General features: G+C 39.8%; 2 protein-coding genes across 2 annotated transcripts in view; one reads left to right on the top strand and one right to left on the bottom strand.

Annotated features, from left to right (window-relative positions):
• musk (muscle, skeletal, receptor tyrosine kinase) lies at positions 1-24,800 on the bottom strand. Its single transcript, XM_063889603.1, has 17 exons — positions 24,483-24,800; positions 20,087-20,213; positions 19,432-19,583; positions 19,204-19,331; positions 18,902-19,043; positions 18,659-18,783; positions 15,427-15,586; positions 14,982-14,988; positions 13,298-13,561; positions 12,735-12,928; positions 11,267-11,290; positions 11,078-11,166; positions 7,462-7,636; positions 7,113-7,299; positions 6,667-6,858; positions 5,145-5,293; positions 1-2,304 (listed from the first exon to the last, which is right to left on the bottom strand). The coding sequence occupies exons 1-17, from the start codon at positions 24,550-24,552 to the stop codon at positions 1,604-1,606; spliced, it is 2,886 nt and encodes a 961-aa protein (XP_063745673.1). The 5' UTR covers positions 24,553-24,800; the 3' UTR covers positions 1-1,603.
• Positions 11,921-27,073, top strand: part of rassf6 (Ras association domain family member 6) — a 23,062-nt gene continuing 7,909 nt past the window's right edge. Inside the window, exon 1 of the mRNA XM_063889598.1 lies at positions 11,921-11,985. The gene's annotated coding sequence lies outside the window, so the exon portion shown is untranslated. The remainder of the gene's footprint in view (positions 11,986-27,073) is intronic.

The raw sequence follows: 27,073 nt of genomic DNA on the forward strand, positions 1-27,073 counted from the left end.
TTCAAAAGCAAATGAGTTTATTTGCAAGCAATACATTTGAACATCATACTTTATAAACCTGCATCATTATGTAATGTAACACATATCCAAAATGGTTCATTCAGACATCATTTAAGTTATCTGAAAAGCATTTCAAGTTGACAAGATAAAATGTTTCTGTGATTAATGTCTTGATTAAAGAAAAACAAAAACCAGCTTTGAGTAATCCACATGACAAACACTGATGACACGACAGATGTTTGCAATTCAGTCCTAATATACTTAACACTAACTTAATTTAAAACTGTTGAAATGACACCAGAGATCAAAATTACATCCCAAAGAGAGTTTTCTATCTTTTTAGGAACCAATGAAAGATTTAAACTGTAATTACGAGGTTATTTTAGAACTTCGACGACACTTTGCTCATTCTTCACTTCAACTATTTTTAGACACTATAATACATTAAGTAATAAAGTATTTCGCGAAATTAAACAAATCTCTTCATGACAGACTCGTGGGCTTGATGATGACGCACGTTTGAAGAATTCATTAATGAGCTTCAGACTATTTTTACCAATGCTGCTGCAATCTACTCGTTAGGACACACTCTGTGTGTCAAAGAAAGAAAAATGAACACAAAAAAAAGACAAAGATCAGAACAACAATGAAAATGCCCAAAAATGGAATAGCATCTTTTCTATAAAAAACAATCAACAGCAATGGTTTAAAGTGATTGTGTGCCACTGTGGAATTTACTATAGATGACAATAACAACAACGGTGTTTTAAACGTAGTTACTACAGTATGAGACAGGACAGGTACTGAACCTGTCCTGTCTCATTCACTGTCTTAACCTAATGTTGAGTCAGTCCATTCGTAACAGTTCAAAATAAAGAGGGATAAAAAAAAAAAACAAGCAGTCATGCAATAAATGAAGCATAGTGTTTGAGTGGATACAAATCTTATGGCTGTATCTGCATGATATAGTGGCTACAAGTCTTCAAAAGTGAAGGCTTTGGGGTTCAGGTTTGCGATGTGTCCACACCAAACGTGAAGCAAATGTTTCCCATTGCACAACTACATACAAAGTCAATGCAAACGAATGACTCAAATGTTGAATATCTGAATTGCTTTGTGTCAAAAAAGAAGATAAACGTCTTAATAAAAACATCTCTGGCGCGTCTGGCCCAGGTAACACAAAAACACACACGCTGATGCTTTCAAACCCGCCCATTTGCTTTACATTTGGTATCTGGTCTGTTCATCTTACATGGTTTAGAAATAAAACAGACCGGTGTGATGGATGTCGGCTGGTGAATTTTCAGCATTGAGAAACCTGCGACATTCCTTCCTATGTAGAGTCATTTAGCTAGAGTCCTTATGGCAGTGTCCGCGGTTTGAACTACAACTGCGGACCTGTCCTCTTTTCTCCCTTTCCTCTCTTATAAAAAAAGGAAAAAAAGAAATCGGGCAAAGAAAATGACTGACATCACTTTACTGTTTGAGTATTCTTTGTATGCTTGGGCTCAGTGCCAGTGTTCCTTTAACATGTGTTTTTAGGCAGCATCTTTACATGAGTCAACGTGCCCGGGGACAGAAAAAATGGGGAAACGTCCACCTGTTAGCAGTCAGGCTCTGTGTCAGCATTATTGCTTTGTGTGGCTAGATGCATACGCTCCAGTATCCGGTGAATGCTGCAGAAGCTGGGCCTATCTGACGGGTGTGTGCTCCAACAGAGCCTCATCAGATTGTACAGCTCCATAGGACAGTTCTCAGGACAGCCAAGGATGTGACCGTCCCTCACGTAGTAGATAACCTCCTCATGACCCATGCCGTAGTAAGGCTGCATCCCATTGGAGAAAATCTCCCATAGCACTACGCCATAGGCCCACACGTCCGATTCAGTGGTGTAGCGATTATAGAAAATAGATTCAGGGGGCATCCAGCGAATCGGGATGGCGTCATTCTCGTTGGCTTTGTAGTAATCAGCCGAGTAGATGTTTCTGGACAGGCCAAAGTCAGCGATCTTCACCACCATTTCCTCCCCAACCAGGCAGTTCCGGGTGGCGAGGTCACGATGCACGAATTTGCGCTCCGAGAGGTATGCCATTCCTGCGGCGATCTGCTTGGATATCAAAAACTGCTCATCACAGGTGAGAAGTCCCGCCTCCAGCTCAGAGGAGAAACTGCGTCCCGATAGGCTGGCGCGGCTCAGGGTGCGCACCGATTGGCATGGAGATCGGCGACGCAGGAACTCATTGAGGTCGCCATGGGCCATGTACTCGAACATCAGACACATGGGTTTACCCACTGCGCACACACCTGGGGGACAAAGCATGGATCATGATATAAAATCCTCTAAGGTTTGAGGGTACAAACACAAAAATTCAACCACATGAACACATCTGTGACATCATTAAAAAAACGCTGAGTATAAAGTGTGTTTATCTTCAGTATCATACAGTAAGTTCATTCCCTGTAGAAGGTAAATAAATATTCGGCCTAGACATAAACACAGACGACTGTGATGTGCACAAATAAACTCTTACGCATAGACGATGTACAGTCTTACATAAATAATCCAGTCATGTAAACACAGTGTGTTTCTAAATTAACCTTATGTTCTTCTGGAGCTGTCTGTGTTGTGGGGAACGACGGGTAATTAAAAGAGGATTTCTATAATTGGGAGTGTCCTAGAGTGGCAGCACCTCGTGGTCATCTCAGATGTAATTATGATACAAAGAACTTAAGAGAAGTTTCTGGACGTGTTTGCACTCCTGATGTGGAAAAAACATTTTTAGATTCCTCATTCCTGAACAACTCATTCTGACAATTCCTTAAGGTGTGTCTGCATGACCAATGAATCAATGCACAACAAAACAAGGACAGAAATGAGGCCCCTAACGGTTACATCGGAGAATATTCGAGCATGGCATGTCCAAATGAATTCTATTTATTTACTACTTGTTTACTTTAACTCCATAAAAGAGTTGCTGTCTACCTGTTTATTTATTCATTGCTGTTTATGCTGTAAGGGCTTAAAGGAATTCGTGCACACACTGTTAAGGCTGTGCAGAGCGCCAGCAGCCCTGCAGAAGTTGTAGACGCGTCATTTAGTGTGACTTGGCCTTCATCAGATTGTGAGTACTTTATGGCTCTGTAGGACATTTCAAAACAAACTACCAGGTCTGCAGACAAGGAAAGCAATCTGGAAAAGCAGCTTTACATTGGAAAAATACAACATCATGTTGTTTCAGATTTTTGGAGTTGTTTGAGTCTCTTTTTGGTCATTGAGTGTCTCTTTTGTTTTTACTACTACCAAATGTTTTGGTTTTTCTGAAGAAATTTCATCTGTTATTGTTTTTCCCCTTTTCCTGTAGTCGTTTTTGGACTGTTTGTGCTTTGTAATGACTCATTTCAGTCTTTCTTTGTCTCTTTGTAGTCATCTCATGGTCATATTCTGTCTCTTGTATCGTTTTTTGTCGTTTTAATTCTCTTTGTAGTCTCCTTGTAGTCATTTTGTGTTGCTTTTGGGGAAATTTTGAGTCTCTTTCGTCACATTGTTGTATGTCCTTTTAAAATTGTTTTCCAGTAAGTCATGTTGTCTCTTTCCAGCTGTTTTGCATCTGTTTGCAGTTTGTTTTGTTAGATCATTCACGATCCCTTCCCTAGTTTAGTTTAGTTTCTAACTATAATACTTTGTCCTCTAACAGATATGCAGAACACAAACTGCAACTACAGCATGCTCGCAGTTAACCTTTGGAGACAAGAGGAGGCTTGGGGGTCATGCCCAGTTAGTTCAAGTCTTGTGGGTCACAGATCGGGGACTGTTCCCCAGAGAACCAGCTCTGATTACTGCTCCCTTGGGTGTGTGTGTGTGTGTGTGTGTGTGTGTGTGTGTGTGTGTGTGTGTGTGTGTGTGTGTGTGTGTGTGTGTGTGTGTGTGTGTGTGTGTGTGTGTGTGTGTGTGTGGCTGTACGCACAAAGGTCTGAAAATCAACAGTAGCAGCTGAAGGTCAGTAGCTGGCTCAAAATGCTTTTCTCCATCGCTAAATATACAGAACGCAGAGGCCCCATCCTGCACATGCGACAACATAATGACAGGCAGACATATGGCATCTCTAATTCTGACACAAGCAAGTTATGGATGATATTATTTTGCACATGATTTGCGATGTATTATTAGTCCAGGGGGTAATTAGAGGTTAATTTGATCAACTCTGATTTCATGTGCAGCAGAGACTTTAGCACTCTGAAAACAAGATACTATTGTTTGATATAATCTAAAAAATAATAGATGTGGATTTTCTTCTATTCTACCATCACTGGAGCCATAAAATGGACCAAAGTCAACAAACCTCTTTCAGCACAGCGGATGATCTATGGCCCTGTTTACTCAGTGTCGGATAGTGTGTTGTATCTCTAAATGTCTTCCTGGAAGTATATTTAGATGAGAGCAGTTTGTATTAGATTAGATGGACTGTATTAATGATACACTTTAAAAGAGGACATTTGTTTCACTCCGGCCAAGTTAGAGTTAGAGTTAAGGCTCTTGTTTCCTGGCAAACAGTCCTATCCTTATCTCTAGCACGTTATATAGCAATACAGCAAAACAGATCTGAGGACAAAGACTTCATTCAGAAGAATTACAGTGTGTGATTGGCTGCTAATTAAGTATTGAGAGCAGCTGGGTGTATTCCTCTCAGCCAATCAGAGTCTAACTCCGCCCTTTTCATAGGTTTTAATAGGTGTGGAGAACTGCACACCTAAGGCACTCTTAGGATTGTTCTTCAACGTAGTGCAAACCTCATGTTAGCATGTACTGTCAGCAAGAAACTCTGCTCTCTTGGCCTTTTGAAGCCTACTTTTCTTTTCTTTTTTTGAAAAACTGTGTACACATTACCTTTCTCCAAGATTTTATTCTTAATTCTACTGATAAATAATCATTACAATATATATTTCTGTCATATTTGAAAATGATGCTTCCCAATAACATTGAATTCGTACAACATTGTGACACTTCAAATGTATTTGGTTGAGGCAGAGATGGCCTTTTTTTAATCATTTTGTTTTTGTACTTTTCTCTTTCAAGCGAGCAAACACACTGGTTCAACAACCAGCTGTGAGTGAGTATTGGCCTTTACACGCACAAACACACTTACCTAGAAGTCGAACAATGTTTGGATGGTCAAACTGAGCCATCAGCGCTGCCTCTCGCTGGAAGTCATTCTGCATGTCAGCTGAGGCTTCCTCCTTCAGCATCTTCACAGCCACCATTGTGAAAGACTCCATTGGCAGCAGGCCTGGTGCTCTGCAACACACACACGCACAAATATATTCAGACACTTAGTCATAAACAGTCCTGTGTTTTTGTGCTTTTGTGTATAATATGTGTATATATAAATATATATATATGGATATGTCTGTGTAAAAAAGACATTGTTCGTGAAAAAACAAGCAGTCTAGCAAAACACCGTAACTGCTTATGTGCAGGCACTGCAGATGTCAATCACTTGGAGGGAAACACATGCACACACACACTTCCTGTGTTGGATCACTAGAGGGGCAAACTAAAGTCAACACGTTTTTTCTCAGTGTGGATTTATATATAGTTTTCACACACACACACACACACACACACACACACACACACACACACACACACACACACACACACACACACAAAGTTATGTATTCCTCTGGTATATTTAGGTCTCTGAGTACATTGTTGCATGTGTGTGTGTGTGTGTGTGTGTGTGTGTGTGTGTGTGTGTGTGTCAATTTATGCATGAATATTCACCACCACATGTGCTGCCTGTGTTTTTATGTTAATCTATACTCATTTAGTGCATATATTTGCAGGACATAGTCTGTATTCACACATTCATGCCTGTTTTTGGTCATGCATGCAGGTATGAGTGTATTTATGTGTGTGTTTGTGACTTAGTCAGTTGGCATGTGAGTGTGTATTATGTTCTCAGGGGTGTCCATATATTGCACCATTCCAGTTCTCATTAAGGGATTACCAGCAAGCATCAAGGACATCTCCCAGATCTGGATGGCTACAATCTGGTGCTACTGTGGAAATGCCATCAACTAGTAGAATACTGTGCTACGCTTAGCCTGTACTATTATTTACCCCCAATATATATATAGCTTCAGACACCAACATAAAGCCTAAAATATAGATTTGGGTGTGCAAGAAGTTGATTTATGACATTTAAAAAAATGCAACTACTGTATGACCCAGGTCTGGTATTTAGTCTGATCATAGGGATTAGTTGGACACATTTGCGCCTGCTGTGAACAGTGTCACGGTGGAGTGAAATTGAAACCTGTAGCAGCTCTCCTTGTGACTTTATAAGTGATGCAGCAGTTCTCTGAAAGAGCAGTGGCCATGTTAAGACACTCTTACTAACTCACTCTGTCCGAATCCTGTCTGAAGCTTTCTCTTACTGTGCCTGAGACAAATCCACTACATCATGTAAGCCCCCTGGCATGACATGGCAATATTACAAATGTGTCTAACATATGTTTATTGCAAAAAAATATTCCATTTCAGAGTGGAAGGCTCTGCAACTTCTCCGTTTTCATTGTTTAACTCTGATGCTTTTCTTCTCCTTTGAATTTCCAATTGAATCGCTATATAGACAACATCTGTTACCCCACTGCCTCCCCCCTCACCTGGCCTGGAAAACCCGTCCGAAGGCTCCTTCTCCAATATCCCTAACATATTGAATGTTATTTCGAGGATACTCAAGGGCCAGAAGCTTTGAGTTCAGCAGTAGGGGAACCCGCTGGTACATGGGGTTGGGGTGTAGTCGATCAAGCAGGAGCTCTGATGGAAGAGCGCTCAAGGTCGGGGTCTCAATCGCCCTGTTGAGAGATAGAGGGAGTGAGAAATAAAAAAACAAAGGCTCAAGGTCAAATTGAGGACTGTGTATTGTTCAATGCTTTGTAATGTTTAAGGTATCAACCAAAAAAAACTGTGAATCCTGTGAAGTTTTTGAACCTGTGAAGTTTTTGAACTTTACAGGATGGGTATGAAATGCTCTCTATTGTTAGGTATCATAATACCTCAAAGGTATAGCATACTGGTACGTAGCCTTCACGCTTCGTCTTTATCATACCTCTTCCGGTTTCTCCACTGCTTCCTTTGTCTGCGGCAGGCGAGGATGCTAATGATAAGGAAGACCGAAGCTGCAAGTGCAGTCAAGATGATGACGATGACGGACATGGAGTAAGCTGGAGAAGATACTGTGGTCGTGAGAGGGAGACGAGGAGTCTGAAGGGGGGATTGTGACTCTGGAGTCATCTCTAAGAAATATATAAAGAATCTTGATTAACAAAAACATTGCCATTTGTTGGTGGACTGGTGGATTAGTACATAGATATATGGTAGTGGCTAATTGGGAAGATCCTATAGGATTTTTTTGAATGGTGTGTTTTTTGTAAGAAAAAGGACGGCAGAAGACTGACCTGATGCTATGATTGTCTCCCCACAATGTGGCACAGCACAGTACTCCCAGCGTATGTTGGGATTTGAGGTGTAACACCAGGGCTTCTCGCTGATTCCTCCCGGGTTCCTGCAGTAGTTATGTGAGCTCTTCAACTCTGGAATCACATCCACAGACAGGCGATGCTGATGGGGAACCTTCAGGAAGATAGATTTTTAAAAATATGGAGAAAATCAACCCAGAAGAATAAAGTGAATTTAATTTAATAAGAGCTTTGTTGAACTCATCTAAAAAAAAACAACTATGGGAATGTAGAAGTAGTAATACAGGGAACAAGGACCCTTTCACTTCATGTTGTTTAAGAAGTTTACCGTTGCTTCTTTTTACTTCCTGCAGTGCTAAAGAAAGAACATCTGTGATCCAGCCTGTGCCTCCAGAGAAACCAAACTTGTCTTGAGGGTTCAGTCTTATCATTAAATGTATAGCTGTAAGTTTTTCCTAGAAGAGCTATTGAAGGCAGATTTTCCACGGAGTGAGTTTTAACTTTTCCAAGAAATGTCTGACTCAAAACCTTAAATGGCAAATCCAATTCGAATAATTGTAATACACTCATCAAGGCCCTGTTTAAGGTCTACAGCAAGGTTACAGTTAAATGACTACAGAGTGTTTAAAATGATCTAAAGTAAGGGACATCAGAGTTTGAGTATTTGTTTCCGCAATATAAGACTGCCAACTCAAATACAAAACATCTGGTGTCGTTGTGTTTCATGAGCTTTAGTCATCAAAGAGCAATGGTCCAACCTGTCCCTTAGGGTATGAAGATATGAGCTTAAGCTGCTGGATTCAACACATGTGCTGCTGTACAGTAGATGTGTTTGTAAAGCAAACTTCCCACATGGTACACTTCCTACTGGTGCCAGGAATGTATATTTAACCAGAATGGCATGATAGGTAATTTGTCACAGCCTTCCGAAAAAATCCATATAGGCATTTCGTGATCAGAACATAGTCAGTAGGATACATAGTTTTTCCGTAGCGTCAGAAACTACTTAGTTAGTTTTAACCATTTGGTGTAGGTTGAGAACTGTTAAAATGATTCAAATAAGCTTTAATTAAGTGTTTGTAGGAGATGGGATGTGGACAGCAGTCTTCCCTTTCCAGTCATCCACCAACCTTCTCATCAAAGTGGTTACGTGGCACTTGAGCAATGTCACACTACCTGAGCCTTTGCTCAATCGGGAGTCATTATTCTAACAACCATAAGTGGTCACTTAAAAAGAAGAACATGGTTATTTATCATGCTTCCCTCCCAACAAAGAGAGGTTGAAACTTTGTCAAATGTTTAAGAAAACTAAATGTAGTCATCTTGTATCATGTTTACATTAACATATGGAATTAATGCTCCAGTTCAAGATGAGACATAGTGTGCCTTTCAATCAACATTCCTGCCGACTTTCTCAATGACTCAGGAAAAATAAGGAAAGTTCTCATTGTGCTTTATACACACTACAGCCTACACGTGTGTTGAGTATGTGCTTGACGTAAATGGGATTTTACTATGGAGGATAATATATGACCTGTGGGAACTTTAGAGTTTTGGGTTCATTTCCTGCAAGACTCATATGCACAGAATATTTTATATTCTCTATAAAAAATATTTGCTTAGAAACATCTGCTCTGTGATGTGCAAAATGTAAATGATTACCTTGGACGGAGCCATCGCTGGATAATGTTGCTTTTAGAAAAAAAACGACACTGACCGTACGAGATATTAGGAACAGCTGCTTCTCCTGTGACTCTAATGGACCACGTATAGGCATGTGACAGCTAACCTTAACTATAAATCCACCATTATATCAATATGGAGCATCATGGATCAAAGATTATTCATCCAAAATAAATGTTTTGAATAATGTTGAAAGTTGGAGATATTCCTGTTGAAGGTTTTTCCTTTAGATTTTTTTGTCTGCATTTTCCTGTGTTTGGAAATTTACAAAGTGCTAGGTTCCCACCAGGGCCGGCAAAAGATAAACGTGATAATAACCCATTTAATGCAAATTTGTCTGTATGGGTCTACCAAATAGATAATTTCAGCTTGAGGGAAAAACAAAATGAAAATGGTGCAATCAGCTTCTCATTTCCCTCTAGGAGAACTGTTCTGCAAGACATTATCCCATTCATGCTATTATGATACTTGCAACAGGAAATGAAGGCTTTGATGCTGGCCAGGAAGTTAAGCATAATCATGAAAATAAACCGATCATGTTTAAAAGCCTACTTTTTAATTTAAATTTGGCCACCAACCCATATCATATCACACAATTCCCTAATGTTGCTGGAAGCAACACATGCTACGTTCTTGCTGATCTCACTCTATCAGCTCATAAGGGTTACATCCTGACTTTAACGTAAACCAGAAGTGTCCAAACCTTTTTAATAGACATTACTCTTTCAAAGGACACTTTTCTAAACAAGGTTTTGTCCAGTAAAATGACAACTCTCACTTGCTAATTTTGGCAGCAAGCTAGCAACTAGTTAAGCTAACGTTGGCTAACATGTCTTGGGCAATTTTTCAATCCGGCCTGTTTGAAATGGAGACTCCTGTCAACACTTCACAGTAGATATTCATGAATGAGTCATGAATTGGACTTGTGATCCCTAAGGGATGATTCAGAATGAAAAATGTATCAAAATAATTTACTACAATAATTTGTAGGAATCATACTCCTATTTTTCAGTACCATGTGTTCTACTGTGCAAATGGTTTACTGTGTAGGGATACAAATAGTTAAATGTATTTGTGAAATAAAAGTGTACCCAAAAAAGGTTTGGAGTTAAAGAAAGGACAAAGAGAGAATTATGAATCGCATTAGCGAGCAAACCTTCTCGATATCACACATATGTCTGTGAGCAGTGTGACATGTCAGAGTGTGTGTGTGGTACTGATGGAGTCTCTGCAGCATATGCGTGTGAAAGCTAATTGCTTCCAGAGGCAGGATGTGACATGATGAGCCCCTCCCTCTCTGCTGACCTGGCACACACACACACACACACACACACACACACACACACACACACACACACACACACACACACACACACACACACACACACACACACACACACACACACACACACACACACACACACACACACACACACACACACACACACTGCACAGGAGAGTAGTAACAGCTCACCCTCAAAGACTCTCTCTCTCTCTCGCAAAGCCATAAAAACATAAACAGGCTTTTTTGGCCAAGGGGAGTGTGTGTGTGTGTGTGTGTGTGTGTGTGTGTGTGTGTGTGTGTGTGTGTGTGTGTGTGTGTGTGCATGTGTGTGTGTGTGTGTGTGTGGGGGGGGGGGGTGCGTGCGTGCGTGTGTTTGCACTTCTGTGTCTTTTTCTGTTTCTGGTTAGAGGTCAGGAATGTTTGATTTAAAACTGAACTTCCACACACAAAATATGAGTCAAACTTTAGTTCGACTCCTGGATTAAAAAACACAGGTATTCGTTTTGGAGACGTCCTTGCTATGAATGAAGGTTATCAACTCTGTTTGTATCTGCACCGCATATTGAAGTTCAACGCATTTTGTAGTAATGCGTACACACACACACATACACACAAGAAACACATTACCTGTTGGCTCCATGACTGACACGGTATCCCAGACCTTGTCACATTCACGCTGCCTTGGTAGAAACGCCCTCTGTCGTTGTAGCATGTTGCTGTTGAACAGGAAAACAGATGGGATTTAATATGATTTCACAGTAACTGTTTAGTAAATTAGGAATTAAATGAAGCAAATATATTTGTGTCTACACTTACCTGTAACTTGATCTTTCTTGATGTCTGTAATGTAGAAAAGAATAGAAGTCAATCTTAAGTGCAGTTTAATTAAAAATATATCATGGAGAAATCAGTATAGCGCTGAAGGTAAATTCAGTGCATTTAATATTGTATTACTACGGTGGCCCTGAAGTGCAAGTCAAAACAACATTTCACAAAACACGACATTTCACAAAACACAATGACCTTTCAAAAAACACTACAACATTTCACAAAACACTACTCTCTGTCCAATCACAAACAAAGAGTTTTCCCTAAAGAAATACACTTTCCCTAATTTTTGAAACGTTGAAGTGTTTTTTTGAAATGTCGTTGTGTTTTGTGAAATGTTGTTTTGACTTGCACTTCAGGGCCACGGTATATTACAGAGTGTCATGATCCTTGTTTCGTTTGTGTTTCCTGTTTTATTTTGAAATGTTTTCCCTTTTGTGTCATGCTAAGTTTCACACCCTGTCTGAGTTTCCCTCCTTTCCCTGATTGTGTCATTGTGTTCACCTGTTGCCCCTGTGTTTCTCCTCCCCTCTCCAGCTGTGTGTGGTCTTCTGATTAGCCTTGCGTATTTAGTCTTGGTTCCCCTTTTGTCTCTTGTTTGGTAGTCGTCGTTTCCTAGCTGATCTTGTACATGTTACCTGCCTGTTCCTGCCCGTCCGTCTGTCTGCTCCTGTTCCCGGTGTCCCTGTGTCCCCTGGTTACTGTTGGTGAGGTTTTTCTTTTGGTTGAAACAGCTTTAATTTAAATACAGCTCGCCTTTTGTTTGGACCCATACTTGCCTCCCTTTTGTTTTACTGCACTTGGGTCCTGTTTCCCCAACCCCTTGACACAGAGCAAACATACACAATACCATGGCTCTGATAAAGCCTATACCGCACACACACACACTAGCCTGCAGCTGTATGTATTGGCTTGGCTGCTCAGACCCTCTTAATGACCTCATAAGTATCAGTGACCTGCAGTCAAGCAGGCCCAGCTTTATTTGGCTGAAAGCAAATGCAACCAGACAACTCCTGCTTTTTCTTTTCACAACGCTTCATTTCCTTAAAGATGTAATGCTGAATTTGCTGTGCTCAAGCTGTTTCTGCAGTACAGGTTCAACAAATGTTATATCTGGCAGATTCTAGCAGAACAATGAAAAGAATGAACGTAAGCGGAGGTAATGTTTTGATCTTGATTTCAGTGTGTTAGTTACCATCTCCCACGGCAAGATACAAGAGTCCTTCTTTTGTACTGCATTGTGTCTGCTGTATACAAACCTATTCATGACTGTTTCTTGAGTTTGATTTTGATTTAGGGAAAATGCATGTTTGGCGGATTTCACATGTAGTAGTGCTATGATCTTGTAAGCAGAAAGTCTGGGCATTGGAAATTGGCCAAAGTCTTCCCCTTGTTAGAGTATGTGCATTTTGAAAACAAACACTACTGAAAATGATGTTAGCGAGGGATATCTTACCTATAAAAGGAACATGTGTACAGGCATCAGGGTCTGTGTGCAGACTTGGTAAAGCCTGACAGTTGGGCAGAAGTGAACTGGGAGAGTGTGACCCGGGGACGGAGCTGAAGAAGCCTGGCTGGACTGAACTGCTGCTCTCTAGCACATACCACTCCTTATGGCAGTACAGCTCCTTCACCGCCAGGCAGTGTTCTCTGTTTCATAAAGGAAGAAAATACATGTGGATGCTGCTCTCTTCCTTTCCTATAGAGTGTTGTAGTAATGTGTCCAAAACTCGAATGTCTGAAGCTTTTATGTGTTATATAAACGGTGGATGCTACCAAGCAACTAAATAGGACCACTAAACGTCATCACACCGAACATTAGCCACCTTTAGTTTACCGATGGTGACGCGGAGCCATGCGGCCGTCCTGTCGTTCGTTCATAGCATTACATTAGCTTTTAATTTCTGGCCAGTGCAATAACGCTTCAAATATCACAAAACTGTGTTAATATTTTCTTCAGTATTCCGGAAACAAAAAATATTACACTATCAGATCAACACAAAAAGAAGCATGGTCTACCTGCAGACAGGTTTAGGCGCTGGTCCTAACCCTGATGGGTTGCAGTCGGGGAAGGAGGAGTGGCAGAGCAGCGAATGCACCGCTGGACTACACAGCATGCTGAGTCCTTCCAAATCCGTCCACCAGCTCTGAACCAGGTACTCCTGCATGTCCTCCGGGTCGGAGAGGGATGAATTGAAGAAAACCAGCAGATCATCTTGCAGTATGTTGCGGCACACATCTCCACGATACGCACTGCAGTAGCCCGCAACGCCCTTGTAGAGTCTATGATGAAGACATACAATTATCATACTTGGTCTACAAAAAACAAATTGAAACCACAATGCTTCCAATAACAAATTATGAATTCATATTCTTGTCAGGCACAATATATTCTAAAGCTGAACATTTATAGTAATGTATAGCTAATTGGAAGGTCTTGTCTGGCTATAGCAAAGTTTCAGGTTTTATTTCTTGTTTGGGGGATACTAAACGACAATCCTTCATTATCTAAATCCCTTATAGATTCTGACTATTGGTCCTCGGGGCAATCATTCTCTCACTTTTTCAGCTGACCAAAAGTCAGAGCTGTGTGCATTTGCCAAACAAAAAGAAAAGGTCTACATCTTTCAACATCTCTAAAATAATCCAGATGTTAATAGAAAAAGGTTGTAGAAGGGTTGTAGGAAATTACATCATGTCTGTCTGTTTGACTTCCTTGCTGCCTTTAGATTGAACAGATCAGTCATGGATAAATAAGCCTGACTTTCTCACTTATTTTGTTCCTATTCTTTGTTTGCAACTCCATCTACCTGCTAGTTTTCCAGCTCTTATGTCTGTTTGTCTTCCGGCATGAACACAAATCCCCATTTCTTTCTGTCTGCCTCACATCCACAGTCTCTCTGTTTATCTGACAGCCCTCACTCCAGTTGTCTCCCTGCCTGCTCTTGCACCGCAACACTTACAAACTCCAGATGTCACCTCCTTGGTTGTTAAACCATTAAACTCAAATCTGATCTGTAAATCTATCAACCGCACCAACTCACTATACCATGTCCTCCTTCTCTTTACTTTCTCTCTGTTCATACATTCTACAGTGTATATGGTCCATATGTGGTCTTGGATGTACATCTAAAGATTCAAAGGCTTTAGTGTCATATGCTCTATATCTACAGTGTAGTCATTGGTAATGAAAACCCCAAGTCTCAGGCTCTTCCAACAGTGCAGAAAACAATATACTTAAGACAATAAAAGAAAAAGAAAAGGGAAAAATGTAGCCGTTACGCCTGATCCTCTGTCTATGACCTATAATCCACTGTCTCTTTCTTCAATCTTACCTCAGAAAATCTCAACAGGACACAAGGCCAACATTTCCATTTACTCTCTTTCTCCTGTCTCTCTATCTTTATCTTCCTCGGTCTCTTTCTGCAGTTACATAGTCCAGATGTGGGATTTGGGGGTGTGCTGTGGTTCAGCAAAGTTCAAATTCAGCTCACACCGTATGGGTGACTGACGGGCCACGATGCAGTTTATTGCCAGAGCTAAAATGTGTATTGTCTTCAGCTGACAGGCAATGTTCTATGTCGTTTTTATGAAACACATGGTTTGGCTGGACTCTCTCACTTGACTAGCACTTTGACTACATAGTAAATAAAAAAAGAGGACATTGAGAGTATTTCTAAAAAGAAAAGCACATTTCTCTTACCTCCACTCTATGGGGAAGTGGCAATATCCGGAAGACGTTGGTTGGAGACACACAAGTAGGAGGAAATGGGTGAAGAGTGTAGGAAAAAAGGCACAAATGAGTTTCTGTAGGAAGAGAAAACCAACCATTGTGCTTCTCTTACGAAGACATAACTATCTGTGAGGATGGAAAGGGACAACCAGGTGTGGAGGGACAGTGTGTGTGGTCAGGGAACAAGGCATGTGTGGGTGTTTGTTTTAGAGGACTGGGGTCATGGGGGGGCGAGTGTATCTGAAGTAGCAACCAAATGGGGAGGACAGCAAACAGCTGAAGCTAAACCAATTTAAATGACAGCTAAGATAACCCAAGACAAAGCAGAAACAACCCCCTGACACACGAGCGTAAGAGCTACCAGTGTCTATGACTGTCATTTTGGAGTGGAATGGAGATGAAAAAGAGTGGGTACCTGCGACAGTGACTTTAGCAGTTGCCTTGACAGTGTTTGCTCCAGAGTTGTGTCTGTTTGCGGCCACACATGTAAACAGGGCCGGCTTATTCACGGTCACTTTGAGAACAGACAGGATCACCTCTCCTATCAAAGTCTCTTCGACCGATGCACCTGAGATCTACATAAAGCAAATAAATTGAGATAATAGAAGAACCAGGTCATCATGCAAAGACAAATATACCCCAAAATTGGTCATAATATAACATAAAAAAGTATGCCCTCTCGCATTAATTGCCCCATACATTTGTATCAGTCCACTAGGGGGCAGCAGAACAGCCTAAAATCACAACATTGACGTACATATATATTTTTGTAATACATTTTTGGGCAACCAGAGAAGGGGGAGACAGAGGGGAAGACACACAGCACATGGCCTTGGGCCGGATTCAAACCCTTCGGGACCAACTCAGCTATACGGCATCCATATTGACAGTCTATATTAACAGTGTAAAGCTTTCATGGCAAACATGTTATGAAAAAGTTTCTTATTTGGTGTTGTGTTATATGGCCACTTCATACATTTAGGATTAATATCCAGTGTATTTTTTGAGTTGTTCAATTTGATTCCCACTAACACTTCGGTATTGAGTTGAGGACAGATAATAAAATTAGAATGAAATTAAAATTGCTGGTTTAATGTCTACAGTGTTCATACACTAAGTATATCACAGACTCACGGGTGTTGAGCTATTAAATTGAGTGTCCACAGAACACTATGTGTCTGGCATTAATATAACCACTTGTGAACATCTCAAACATTTAAATATTCCCTGGCATTTAGACCGGACAAATGTAACTACATAAAATGTCTTGGTTGTTTTTAGTCTCTGTATCGACACACAACGCCTGTATATATATTTATATATATCTATATATATATACATCATGTCAGTGTGTAGTGTTTGTGAGTGTGGGTGCTGATGTGTGACGTGTCTATATTTAAAATTGTGTATGACACTGCTTGTTTTTGGGACGAGCTTGATCCAGCCCCGCTGAAATTAATGACCTTAACAATGTGCCAGGAAAGCAGCTCACACAGTCATTTAAACACACACTTTATTTACAAGTATTATGGGCTTGTAATCACAGTGTAGTTAGCACCCAAGAACTATTAAATACCCAGACGTTATGCAGTGTATGTCTGCCCGCAATGGAACACATTATAGATGTCTGCTTTCTTGTTTGTTGGATTGCAAAAAAAGTCCTGTTTAACATTCTTTAGAAGGTCAAGAATGTAATTTCAACTATGAAAACTCCAATTTTAATAGAGCTGTTTTTCATTTTCGGTCTGATATGTTAACTTTTCTCTTGACTCCAGTTTACAGGAAGTCGACAACTAACTGTCCTGGTGTTTAAAGAAAAAACAAGAATCAAAAAAACGAAAAACACTTGGCACGAGTTGAGAGTAATGTCTTCTCCTGATGTCCCTGATGTTGTTTCAACTGCAAGGGGGGGTTAAAACTAAGCCATTGTAATGACTCACATGTTAGACCATAATCACTGGATGAATAAACTTAGCACGCTTCTTGGCAATTAGACAATTGGCACTCTGGGGGACAAATCTGTTACAGTTATGTTGCTTGTTTAAAAAATGTTATCAGCAGGTTCATGTATTCTGTGTCTCCTACTGTTGTTCATCTTTTTATTACCTCAATAATAAATCTGCTCTCTGTAACAGATGTTAATTCCACATAGACCACCTTACAGATGGCTGTAGGTCCATCATGCCAGATTTTTGCAGCAGTTAACACAAACCATTCAACTCCCTAAGACCCCACTGGCTCCTTTTGAAAAGGCAATCCAATTAAAGCCGATAACACTGTGTAGTATTAAGTAGAACGCAATCTTTTCAAGCCTCTGTAAACATAAAGAAAGTTGCTTCTTTGCTATGCTTAACCGTTATGTTGATCAAGACACGTCGACAGCTGTGATAACATTACCGAAAACACTACAGTTGGCATGCAAAGCTGTACAGCAACGAGTCCTCACATTGTACCTGAATGATAGAATAGATCGTTTGCCAATTACATATAAAACGACATCTGTAAATGTTGCGCAATCGAAAAATAGCAAATTGAAATACAACTACTGGCTATCTTAAGGAAAAGATGACTGAGTTCAAAAAAGTGCTTTTTTAACAAGTTGGTGTAGGTATGTTAATTAGGAGACATGAGTAAGTTAATCCATGTTAAAAAGTGCAATGTTCTTTCACATACGGATATGAACAGTGGTCCCCACAGTTAAAGCTATTTGTTTGTTGGACCGGTCCATCTTCCCTGACCTTTTTCCTATGTGGACTTTGTTGTTCTTCATATGTCACCTGACTTCCTCCTTTGCTCCTGTCGCCACCAGGGGTCGAAATATATTGATTGCACTCAGGACTTACTCTGTGTTTTTGGAGGGAGTGGTTAGCTCAAAAGACAACAACATAATTTAGCTTCAACCTCTTAAGAAAGGAGGGTGTTGCTTCTGTAGACTGCAATCAATCCTTAAGACCTAATGGTGATGTGTAGCTAGCTGCAGCAGCAATGCAGTTCTGTATGTCTGACAGTATAAATCGATCCACTGCAGGAACATTATTGAAGTTATGCATGATAGCTAGCAAATGTTTTTTTTCTTGAGCCCTGTGTCGATTATTTGGTCTTTGGATTGCTATCTAACTTGGTTTTGACAAAATTGACAATGCTACCGAGTAGGTTCAGGATCTATGCTATTTGAAAATGAAGGCTTTTTGTTCAATTTTATGTGAGTATTGTATTGGACTGCAATGCATGTTCGGTTTTCCAGACCATCTGCACTGTTATTGTCAGTGATTTCCCATTATGTAAGACCTTTCTGGCTGACAATGTGTCACAATGTCAGCTACGTGATAAAAATGTCTCTGACGCTGGCTGTGGTAAATGACATTTGAGCCAACACAACCATTGTAAAGGAGACAACAATATTCCCAGTGAGATCGCAAGCATTTATGAGAGTCTGAGGACTGGGCATAGCCACAACGAATAGAGCTCCCACAATGAGTCTTGTTTTATGAGGTTTAGAGGCTTTATGACCCTGATAGGGATAAATATGTAGATTTACAATGGATTCAGCTACAACACAGCCTCAGTCAAGGAACATCTTGAAACCCATGTGGGGCAACCCCCACAAAAATGCGATTTTACACAACACACTGAACCGGAACACTCACAGTATTCCCATTTTCGAGCCAGGTGATGGTCGGGATCGGATTTCCTGTGGCGTTACATTCCAGGGAAATCTGGCTGCCATAGGCTACTCGCTTCTCCTTAGGAACCCGCAGGATTCGTGCTGGAGCTAAACACATGTAGACACAATCTCACATACATATATCGCAACCAAACATCTATATTCCTCCGGCTCAACGTACATACTGTGTAAGACGTAGAGAGTGAAGCAAGGTTAAAATACATACCCTGGACCTCTATGGTGACAGGCTTTGAAAAGGCCAAACCAAAGCTATTCCTGGCCACGCAGCGATACTGTCCTGCATCCTGCTTCTGGATGTTATGGATCTTCAATCCACCGTAGTCAAGAACGGTAACACGGTCACTGATCTGGGAGAGATGAGACAGTTTTTGAACTATTTTCAAAGTAAGTACTGTAATACTGTGGGACCCTAGAAACCAAGTCAAGAAGAGGGTTTTCAGAATCCTTTATGGTAATATACAGTATATATAGTCTACAGTATATATAGAATTAAAAAAAGAAGCATACTTTGATAATCTCATCGTCTTTGAGCCATGTGACATCTGGTTTGGGGTTGCCGAGGGTAACACAGGGCAGCACTGCTTTGGAGTCTACCAATAGGGTAACATTGGTAGGATGGCGTTTGATCTGTGGCTCTGTTGGAAAGAACAAAAGATACAGTGGTTCAGCCTTTTGTCTCAATGCTACTGTGATTGGAATATGAATATATAGATCCTGAAAAAAAGACAGACATACTCATCTTGAGCTGCAGAGCTCCACAGCTTTTGGCTGCCTCTCCAATGCCGTTACTGGCGATGCAGCAGTACTCTCCATTGTCTGTGTCTCTTACACGAGGAATGCTTAGCATCTGCCCATGCTCCCTTGTAATGTACCGGGTGTCATAGTACCTGGTATGACAAAAAGGAGTGCATGAAGGGAAGTTTATATTAAGAATTATTTTTTAAATCATCCAATATATACAAATCCATGCTGTGTATGTAATGTAACTACAATACCAACACAGCTATACTTAAAACACACTTTTTAAAATATTAGTAGTGTGATGGTCAGCATTAGCAGCTAGCGTTACTAGCATTTTACTGACTAATGGAATATGTCAGCCTTGCAATAAGCTCTGAGTGCTACAGATATTTGATACATTTTGTCCAGTGTTAGCCAAAAGTGGCTAATGTGGACATCATCAACATTAAAAATGACGTTATTGTCAGCATTTTGCTGGGCAACAAGTCAGCTCATCTCACCGGCATTTTGCATTTAACTATAGCCTTGTGATTGCCAAAGTAAGTAGCTAAAGGTGCAGCCATAATGGGAAAGAGCACCTAACGAAAAGACATCACAGTATTTCTCACAATATTAGATACGTTTCTAAATGCTGTAGGTTTGAGCTTACATTATTGGTTGGTTATTCTTGGTCCAAGTGATCTCAGCAGGGGGACGGGACTCCACCTCACAGATGAAGGTGGCATTGTGATCCAGAAGTATGTCCACTGTCTCCAATAAGGTGATGATACGAGGTGCTAGGTGTGAAACAAATTAAAAGAAAAGATGTTTGTTACAAAATAAGAAATGTATTGTCATGTTTGTGAATAAAGGGACTTGTCAAATACAAATTAGCAACACTTTCATATCTTTTGAATCACACAAACAAATGTGTGTGCACTGCAGTATTTGAGCTGAATCACATAGCAGATGAATATATATACTGAACAGCGAATTATCTGAAAAACAAAATGACTAATGCACAACGTTTTGTAGCATTGAAGATGGGTTATAAAATTGACAATGTTGTTGCTTTACAGTACATTACAGTCTTACTCAGGGAAGTGTACACAGCTGCATCTTTTCAGCCAAATGTTTTTGGCCTTTTTGGCATTCTTATTTTAGATTGAGTCATCTGTACCGGTTACTTAAGACTGTTGATCAATGCTGGGACCACCAGATCAGAGGTTATCAGCCTTGTTGCAGAAGAAGGATGGCCTTGAGGAGACGAAAAGTCTGTTTTTTGGGGGGGATTTTGCTAAATTATATAAAGTAAGAAGAAAGAGGAGAACAAGATAAATATTTGGGAGATGTTATGATGACGGTAAAGAAAGACTTCTTGAGGTTTAGCTTTATTTTCATTTTAATTTGGCTAGAAAAACAACATTTGAATACAAGTTCCAAGGATTGACTCTCTCCCTGCACTAACCTTCTCATTTTCACAGATGGTCTTTGTTAAAAAATAAGTGGGCTTTTTATAAGTAAGAAGAACTGGGTGTTCTTTATGATATAAACCAGGTGAATCCAGATTAAAGATGTGAGCTTTATTAATTCATATTGTCAAGGAGTTGTATGAAAAAAGAGAAGAGGGATTATTTTGAGGGGTCAACTCAGTATTAGTTAGGTGGTCTGATGTGTATTTATTTTCAACTCAGGGGGGATTTATTGAAGAGGGGAAAATGAGGGGGAGTAAAAACAAAGAAAAGCCCTGTTCAAAAGGAACTAGATGGAGAAAGATAGTAGCAGCACAGTGGCAGAAACTGTTTATACTGTATGTGGATCGAGATCAAAGACATCAGGCTTGTTTTAAACTTTCTTTGAACTGGGAAGGAACGATCAGAGAAGTGGAGAAGGAATAGAGAAGAAAAGAGGAAAGGATTAAGGTTTAGAGGACATTATGCTTGTTGTGTCTGTTGTGAAACAAAGATTTCACAATAACAAAGCTGGAAAAGTTGGCCAACGTCCACACCCCCAACTTCAGGCCACTGCTGCTGTTTGACTGATGAATAGATCACGGATCCCGAAACCGTGCTTTCTCCTTAAGCAATGTGAAACATCTCATTTCAGTACATGCTTTGTTGGTCCTTGGCTGAAATGTTCCTGGCGTGATGTTGTTTCCTGTTTTATTTTGAAATCATTTCTCTTTGTCTTGTCTGGTTTTAACTTCCTGTGTTTTTGTTTTTCTTGCCTGTGTGATTGTATGATTGTGTTCACTTTCTGCCTTTGTGTTTTTTCCTGTCCACTCCAGCAGTGAGTATTACTCTTGTGTGTATACGCCTGTGTCTCCTTTTGTTTTTTGTCGGTTTGTCGTCTATGTTCCTGTCTGGTTCTGATGTGTGGTGTATTTCGTCCCTGCCTGATTCCAAGTGTTCCTGCTCGTGTAGGTGCCCTTGTTCCCACACCCGGTCTGTACTCACTTCAGTTTTTTGTTCACGTTTTTTTTTATCTGGTTCCCCTCGTTTTTTTGTGTTAAACTGTCCTTTTCATCAGTTTTTCTGAATTCAAAGCCCAAGTTTTTGTTATCTACTCCCTCTTTTTCTGCGTTTTGGTCCAACCTTCCTGCCAAAACCATGACAGGAATATCTCATAGACAATTGGATCAATTGTTATCTAGTTATTTGTAAAAAGCAATGTTCCACAGGAGATGAATCCCCAATGACCTTTGTTCCACCAACAGCTTAACATTTTTTGTATGAAATGTCTTTAAAATGACTGCATGAATGGCTATGACATTTTATAAAGATACATGTGTCCCAGCCTTCTGTAGAGCCTTTAACTTATAACATCCAGTGAAATCCATCCATTTGTTGTTTGCTTTGATTTACACTTCATCCTCTACGTTATTTTTCACCCTGACCAAAACAATCGTAAATCTCCCTGATTTAATCATGCAGACCAGATACTTGTTTGTTATACTTGATTCTATCAAGTGGTCAAAGAAGACAAACAAAAAGTATAGTTTTGTTCTCACACAGAAAACCCCATTAACTTATCATTTAATTGGTCTTAATTCATCCTGAAGCACATTTTATAGTATTGACTGGCACCATAAAACCATTTCTAACGTGGGTAATCATAAATGGATTTAGCTAATGCTGTCAACACTTTATTAAAAACCTAACACTTGAAAGGTTTCTCATTAACTAGACCCATGTGACTTAATGCGGCCTTTACATCTTTCTTTGGTGTGACACATTAATAATGATTAACACCCATTTTATTTGTTTGTTCACATAAAATTTTACTGAAATCAACAAGCTAATAAAAGCGCGGTCAGCCCAGGAAAGCACATTAAAGTGAACTATTATGTTTCAAACAACTCAGCTTTGCTAAACAACCCAAGCCTCAAAACCACAACAGATCAAAAAATAATAGTAAAAGTAAAGTCATAATTCAGTTTCACTCGACTTGTCAATACAGAGTTGCTTAATATTCATTTGCAGTCGCCTGTTGTAAAAATGTGGTTGATTGAGTCACGGAGGATTACACTTATTTTCAGTCTTCAAGATTTTAAATGGTTGCTATTAGGTATGGGCAACAACATTAGGGTTAGGGTTAGGAAAAAGATCATGGTTTGGCATTACAAAATGGAAATGGAAATATTTAACTATTGACATAATGTCATATAGCTCAGCGATTTAGTTTCATGTTGACATAAAGTGTCAGTTAAAATACTTAAACTTTGAGTTCAAACTCGGGAAAAAGTCCTGTGTTTGATTGGCGAATCCACCCTAGGTCTGTTGCTCTTAGATTCCAACAATTATGCGAGTGGACTAACATTGTTGATGGATGAAAAGGATTAAACCGATGCCTTAAGGTGCCTTTTGAGTTGGCATAAAGACGCAGAGGCCTACTTCTCGAATGGCGGTATGTGACGCCTTTTGAGCGTGAGCAGGCTCAACAGGTTGATGAATTTTCTCACTTGTAAGCACAATTTATTACTGACAGGATGCCTAAAGCATTTTGGCCCATCACGAAGATGCCATCCAAATTCATTTCAGCCTTGTCATCACTGACTGACAACGCAAATCACACGTCGTTTGCCAGGCCCGGCCCTGCACCATGGCAACCCAATCCCAGCTACAATACTTCCCTGAATGAATGTCACACAATCTACACCACCTGTTTCTCTGAGCCAATCTTCTGTATGTACTCACAAAACATGTATTGTATGTCAATAGCCTGCTCTGGATGCCGGTGCATGTGACTGTAAAAGTTGTGCCAGCATTTGATACGGTGCCCATCTCACATGTCCTGAAATCCCAAGGCCGAACCTACTGCCTCCAAGTCTTTGCGTTCAATGAACTGTCCATTTTTCTTTTTTTACTGAAGGGGTTTTTACAAATACATGTAAAACCACTAAGGTTTAATAAAGTGTACAAGTTCTTCTACGCATAAAAGTATACAAAATGCATCATGTTTGTGTACAGTATTGCTGTGGTGGTGGTGCTGGTGAATCGGTTCCTAAACACATTTACAACAGCCTGCTCAGGGGATATGCCAGAGTGTAGGAAGGATGTAGATTTAGTCGCATTTACACTGCGAAGACTTATAAACACCTTCTCCTTTTCCCTACAGGATGTGGTAGAAAATAGCTGATCTCACAGCGACATGTGTTGAAACTCAATATTTGTTTTTCTTGACAGAAAAAAGTAGAGTGAGAATAGAAGATGCTCAGCAAGATACTTATCTTTCCTCACCTATCCATTGTTGACAGTGTTGATTTTTGTCTTTCTGAGTCCTTTGTATTTCAACACATTTAAAGGTAAGATCATGCAAAACACATATATGTTTTATCCTTGTCCTTTTTTCATATTCCCGTTTTAATGTCTGTATGGTAAATACCTTTAATGTAGACTACCAAGCACACATCATCTTATAAACCTCTATGAAGGGAAAACTGTTATACAGAATCAACATGTGTTTTTTTTTTTACAATATCCTGAGACACTTTTGATTACTTCTGCTAAGAAAGACAGTTTTAAAAGCTTTCTTCATTAAAGCATTTAAAAGCCTATTATACGTACCTCTCTGCATCCCCTCAGTTGAGGTGACCAGAACCAGCAGAAAGACTGAAATGGTGTCCACAACTTTCATCTTGGCTCTCGAAAGGTCCGTCCTTTTGACATGTACACAGAATAGGCCCGGTGGTTAGATTCCCATGGCAGGTCAGGAGACGTTCTCTCTTGGTGTTTTCCTTCACTGTGTGCGTCTGCGTGTGTCTTATCCAGGGACAGCCATGAGCTCTGTGCTCAACAAGGACCAGTTCAGTCACTGTGTGTGCATGTGTGTGTGTGTGTAAGTGTGTGTGTGTGAGATTGACGGTGGCAGCTGCTAGCTGTCCTCATGTACAGTCACTTAGGTTTTGTAGCTTTGCTCAAAGCTCCAAAGGCTCCAGTGCTGGAGAGCTATCCTCATCCACAGTGATCAACAACAGGGTTTATTCATGGAGCAACACAACAAACTGCGTTCAAGGTTCCGCTTTTTAGTGCCCTGTCCCAAGTCATAGGACATATTTATGTCAGTGACGCTACAGAAATAGAAATCAAAAGGAAGAAACAGCTCTTATTGCTTTGACTAAATTGAATACAAACACAGTGTGTCGTGTGTTGATGAAAAGTAAAAGTTGCAAAGATACAGAACTTAATCTTATATAGGACAAAGGTGACAAACAAACATAAAAGCAGCAAAGAATTTACTGTACACGACACTATACTGTTACTGGTTTTGTCTCAGTTTGAAGTCTGATATGCAGATTGACAATATAAACAGTACATGTAACATAGGGTAGGGTTAGGGGGGTATACATTATACTCTTTTCTACAAACAAATGCACAGTCATCTTCAAACTCACCACTTGACATGTATTTACTGTCACATTTTGACATATGCACAAGTCCAGGAGGCAGCCTTTGTGTCCACCTGTTGCCTGCCAGCCTGTATGTCCTGTGTTATTTTAGGAAAGGAATGGCATTTCAGTTCATTTACTTCTCATCCGTTCTGCTTTGAATGGCGTCAACTATTGTACTCCCCCAGCAGGCAAAGTAACATTTTGTTGTTAAGGAAAAACTGTAGTACAGATCTTTAAAAACTGACAATATGATTTATCTGTTGCTTTTTAAACGTGGTAGTTGGCTGCATTTTTGTGACTCGTTTCATATTCAAGACAACAGCCTACTGTTTCTTTTGATGGTCATTTTATTTATAAAAAAAAAAAAAGAGGAATGACAAGAGATGTAAAAAAGAGCCATTAAATGTCCACATTTTGATTCTATCTCTATCCTTTTATCCCTTTTATAGTGTGCTTGTGTTTAACTCTGACTTATTCTCTTTTCAGGCCTTATAACAACATACAGCTCTGGGGAAAAAAAAGTCTCAATCTCTACATGTATATCAGCCATTCCAGTGTCTGTTGAATTCCAACACAGAGAAATGTTGTCAGTAGTTTATAGAATACAAGAAATAAACAATTTAACTCAAAGACATACCTATAAATAGTAAAACCAAAGAAACTGGTAATGTTTGTGGTCTCTTAATTTTTACCAGAGCCGATATACAAAATAACTATTAGCAGTTAACTCACACTGCACGCCACTAGGTGATGCTGTTATGCAGGGCATAGGATTTTCCCCTTCAAGGTTTTATTTGTCATATGCACAGCATATACAACGTATATTTTGGCAATGAAAATCTTATATCCCTTCCAATAAAGCCAACATATTGCTGTAAAGCGTCTTTGAGTAAGTGCTTATCGATAATAATACATCACTTCTTACTTATTGAGGAAATGTTCTATTATTAAATTGAATCTGCAAACTAGTGACTAAAGGTAATACATAAATATGTACAATACTTGCCTTTGAATTGAAGCAGTGGAAGTATAAGTGGATTAATGTGGAAATACTCCACTAAGGTACCTCAATTAATCCACAGTACATGATTAAATGTACCCCGCCAACACCAAAGAAAAAACACATTTCATTGTCAAACTACCAAGTGTAAGGGAATACTGACTCAGCAGTTCAATTGTGGAACTCCTCTGGCTCCCTCTGCTGACATATAAAACACCCAACCGTAAACTAAGGTTAAACCTTTTCATAAATGATTTAGTTGAGCAAATTGGACACTGCTTGTGTTGCATTCCTGGATCGACTGTTGCAACGTGTTTGCATTGCATGCATTCAGTCGTTTTTATTTATTTATGTGAAGCATTGAATTAATGTTTGATAACAGTTGCAAACAGCTGTTTTTCTCTGAGAGAGCATAAACACTTAGGCATGGTTACACTTAAAGACCATGGCATTTTTAATAACACCATGAAAAACTTTTACTTTTAGATCTTTCAAAGCTGCTGCCTCCGGGTTCAGAAAATAACCATGCTTTGAGGTTAGATTATATGTTAGGAACAATCTCTGCCCATTTCCCCTTTAACAAGCTACTAGAGTCCCATTTTGTTCCACTGAAGCTGCTCCGTAATCCACATTCTGTCCCAGTTAGGAAAGAAAGAGAAAAAAAGTTGAGCAGATCCATTTTTTAAGATCTTATTTCTTCACTTTAAAAATGTAATTAAACAAACTCTAAATGTCCAGCAGGATTATGGTTGCATATTTAAAAACAT

Source organism: Eleginops maclovinus, chromosome 8, assembly GCF_036324505.1.
Source record: "Eleginops maclovinus isolate JMC-PN-2008 ecotype Puerto Natales chromosome 8, JC_Emac_rtc_rv5, whole genome shotgun sequence".
In the NCBI taxonomy this organism is placed as follows: Eukaryota; Metazoa; Chordata; class Actinopteri; order Perciformes; family Eleginopidae; genus Eleginops; species Eleginops maclovinus.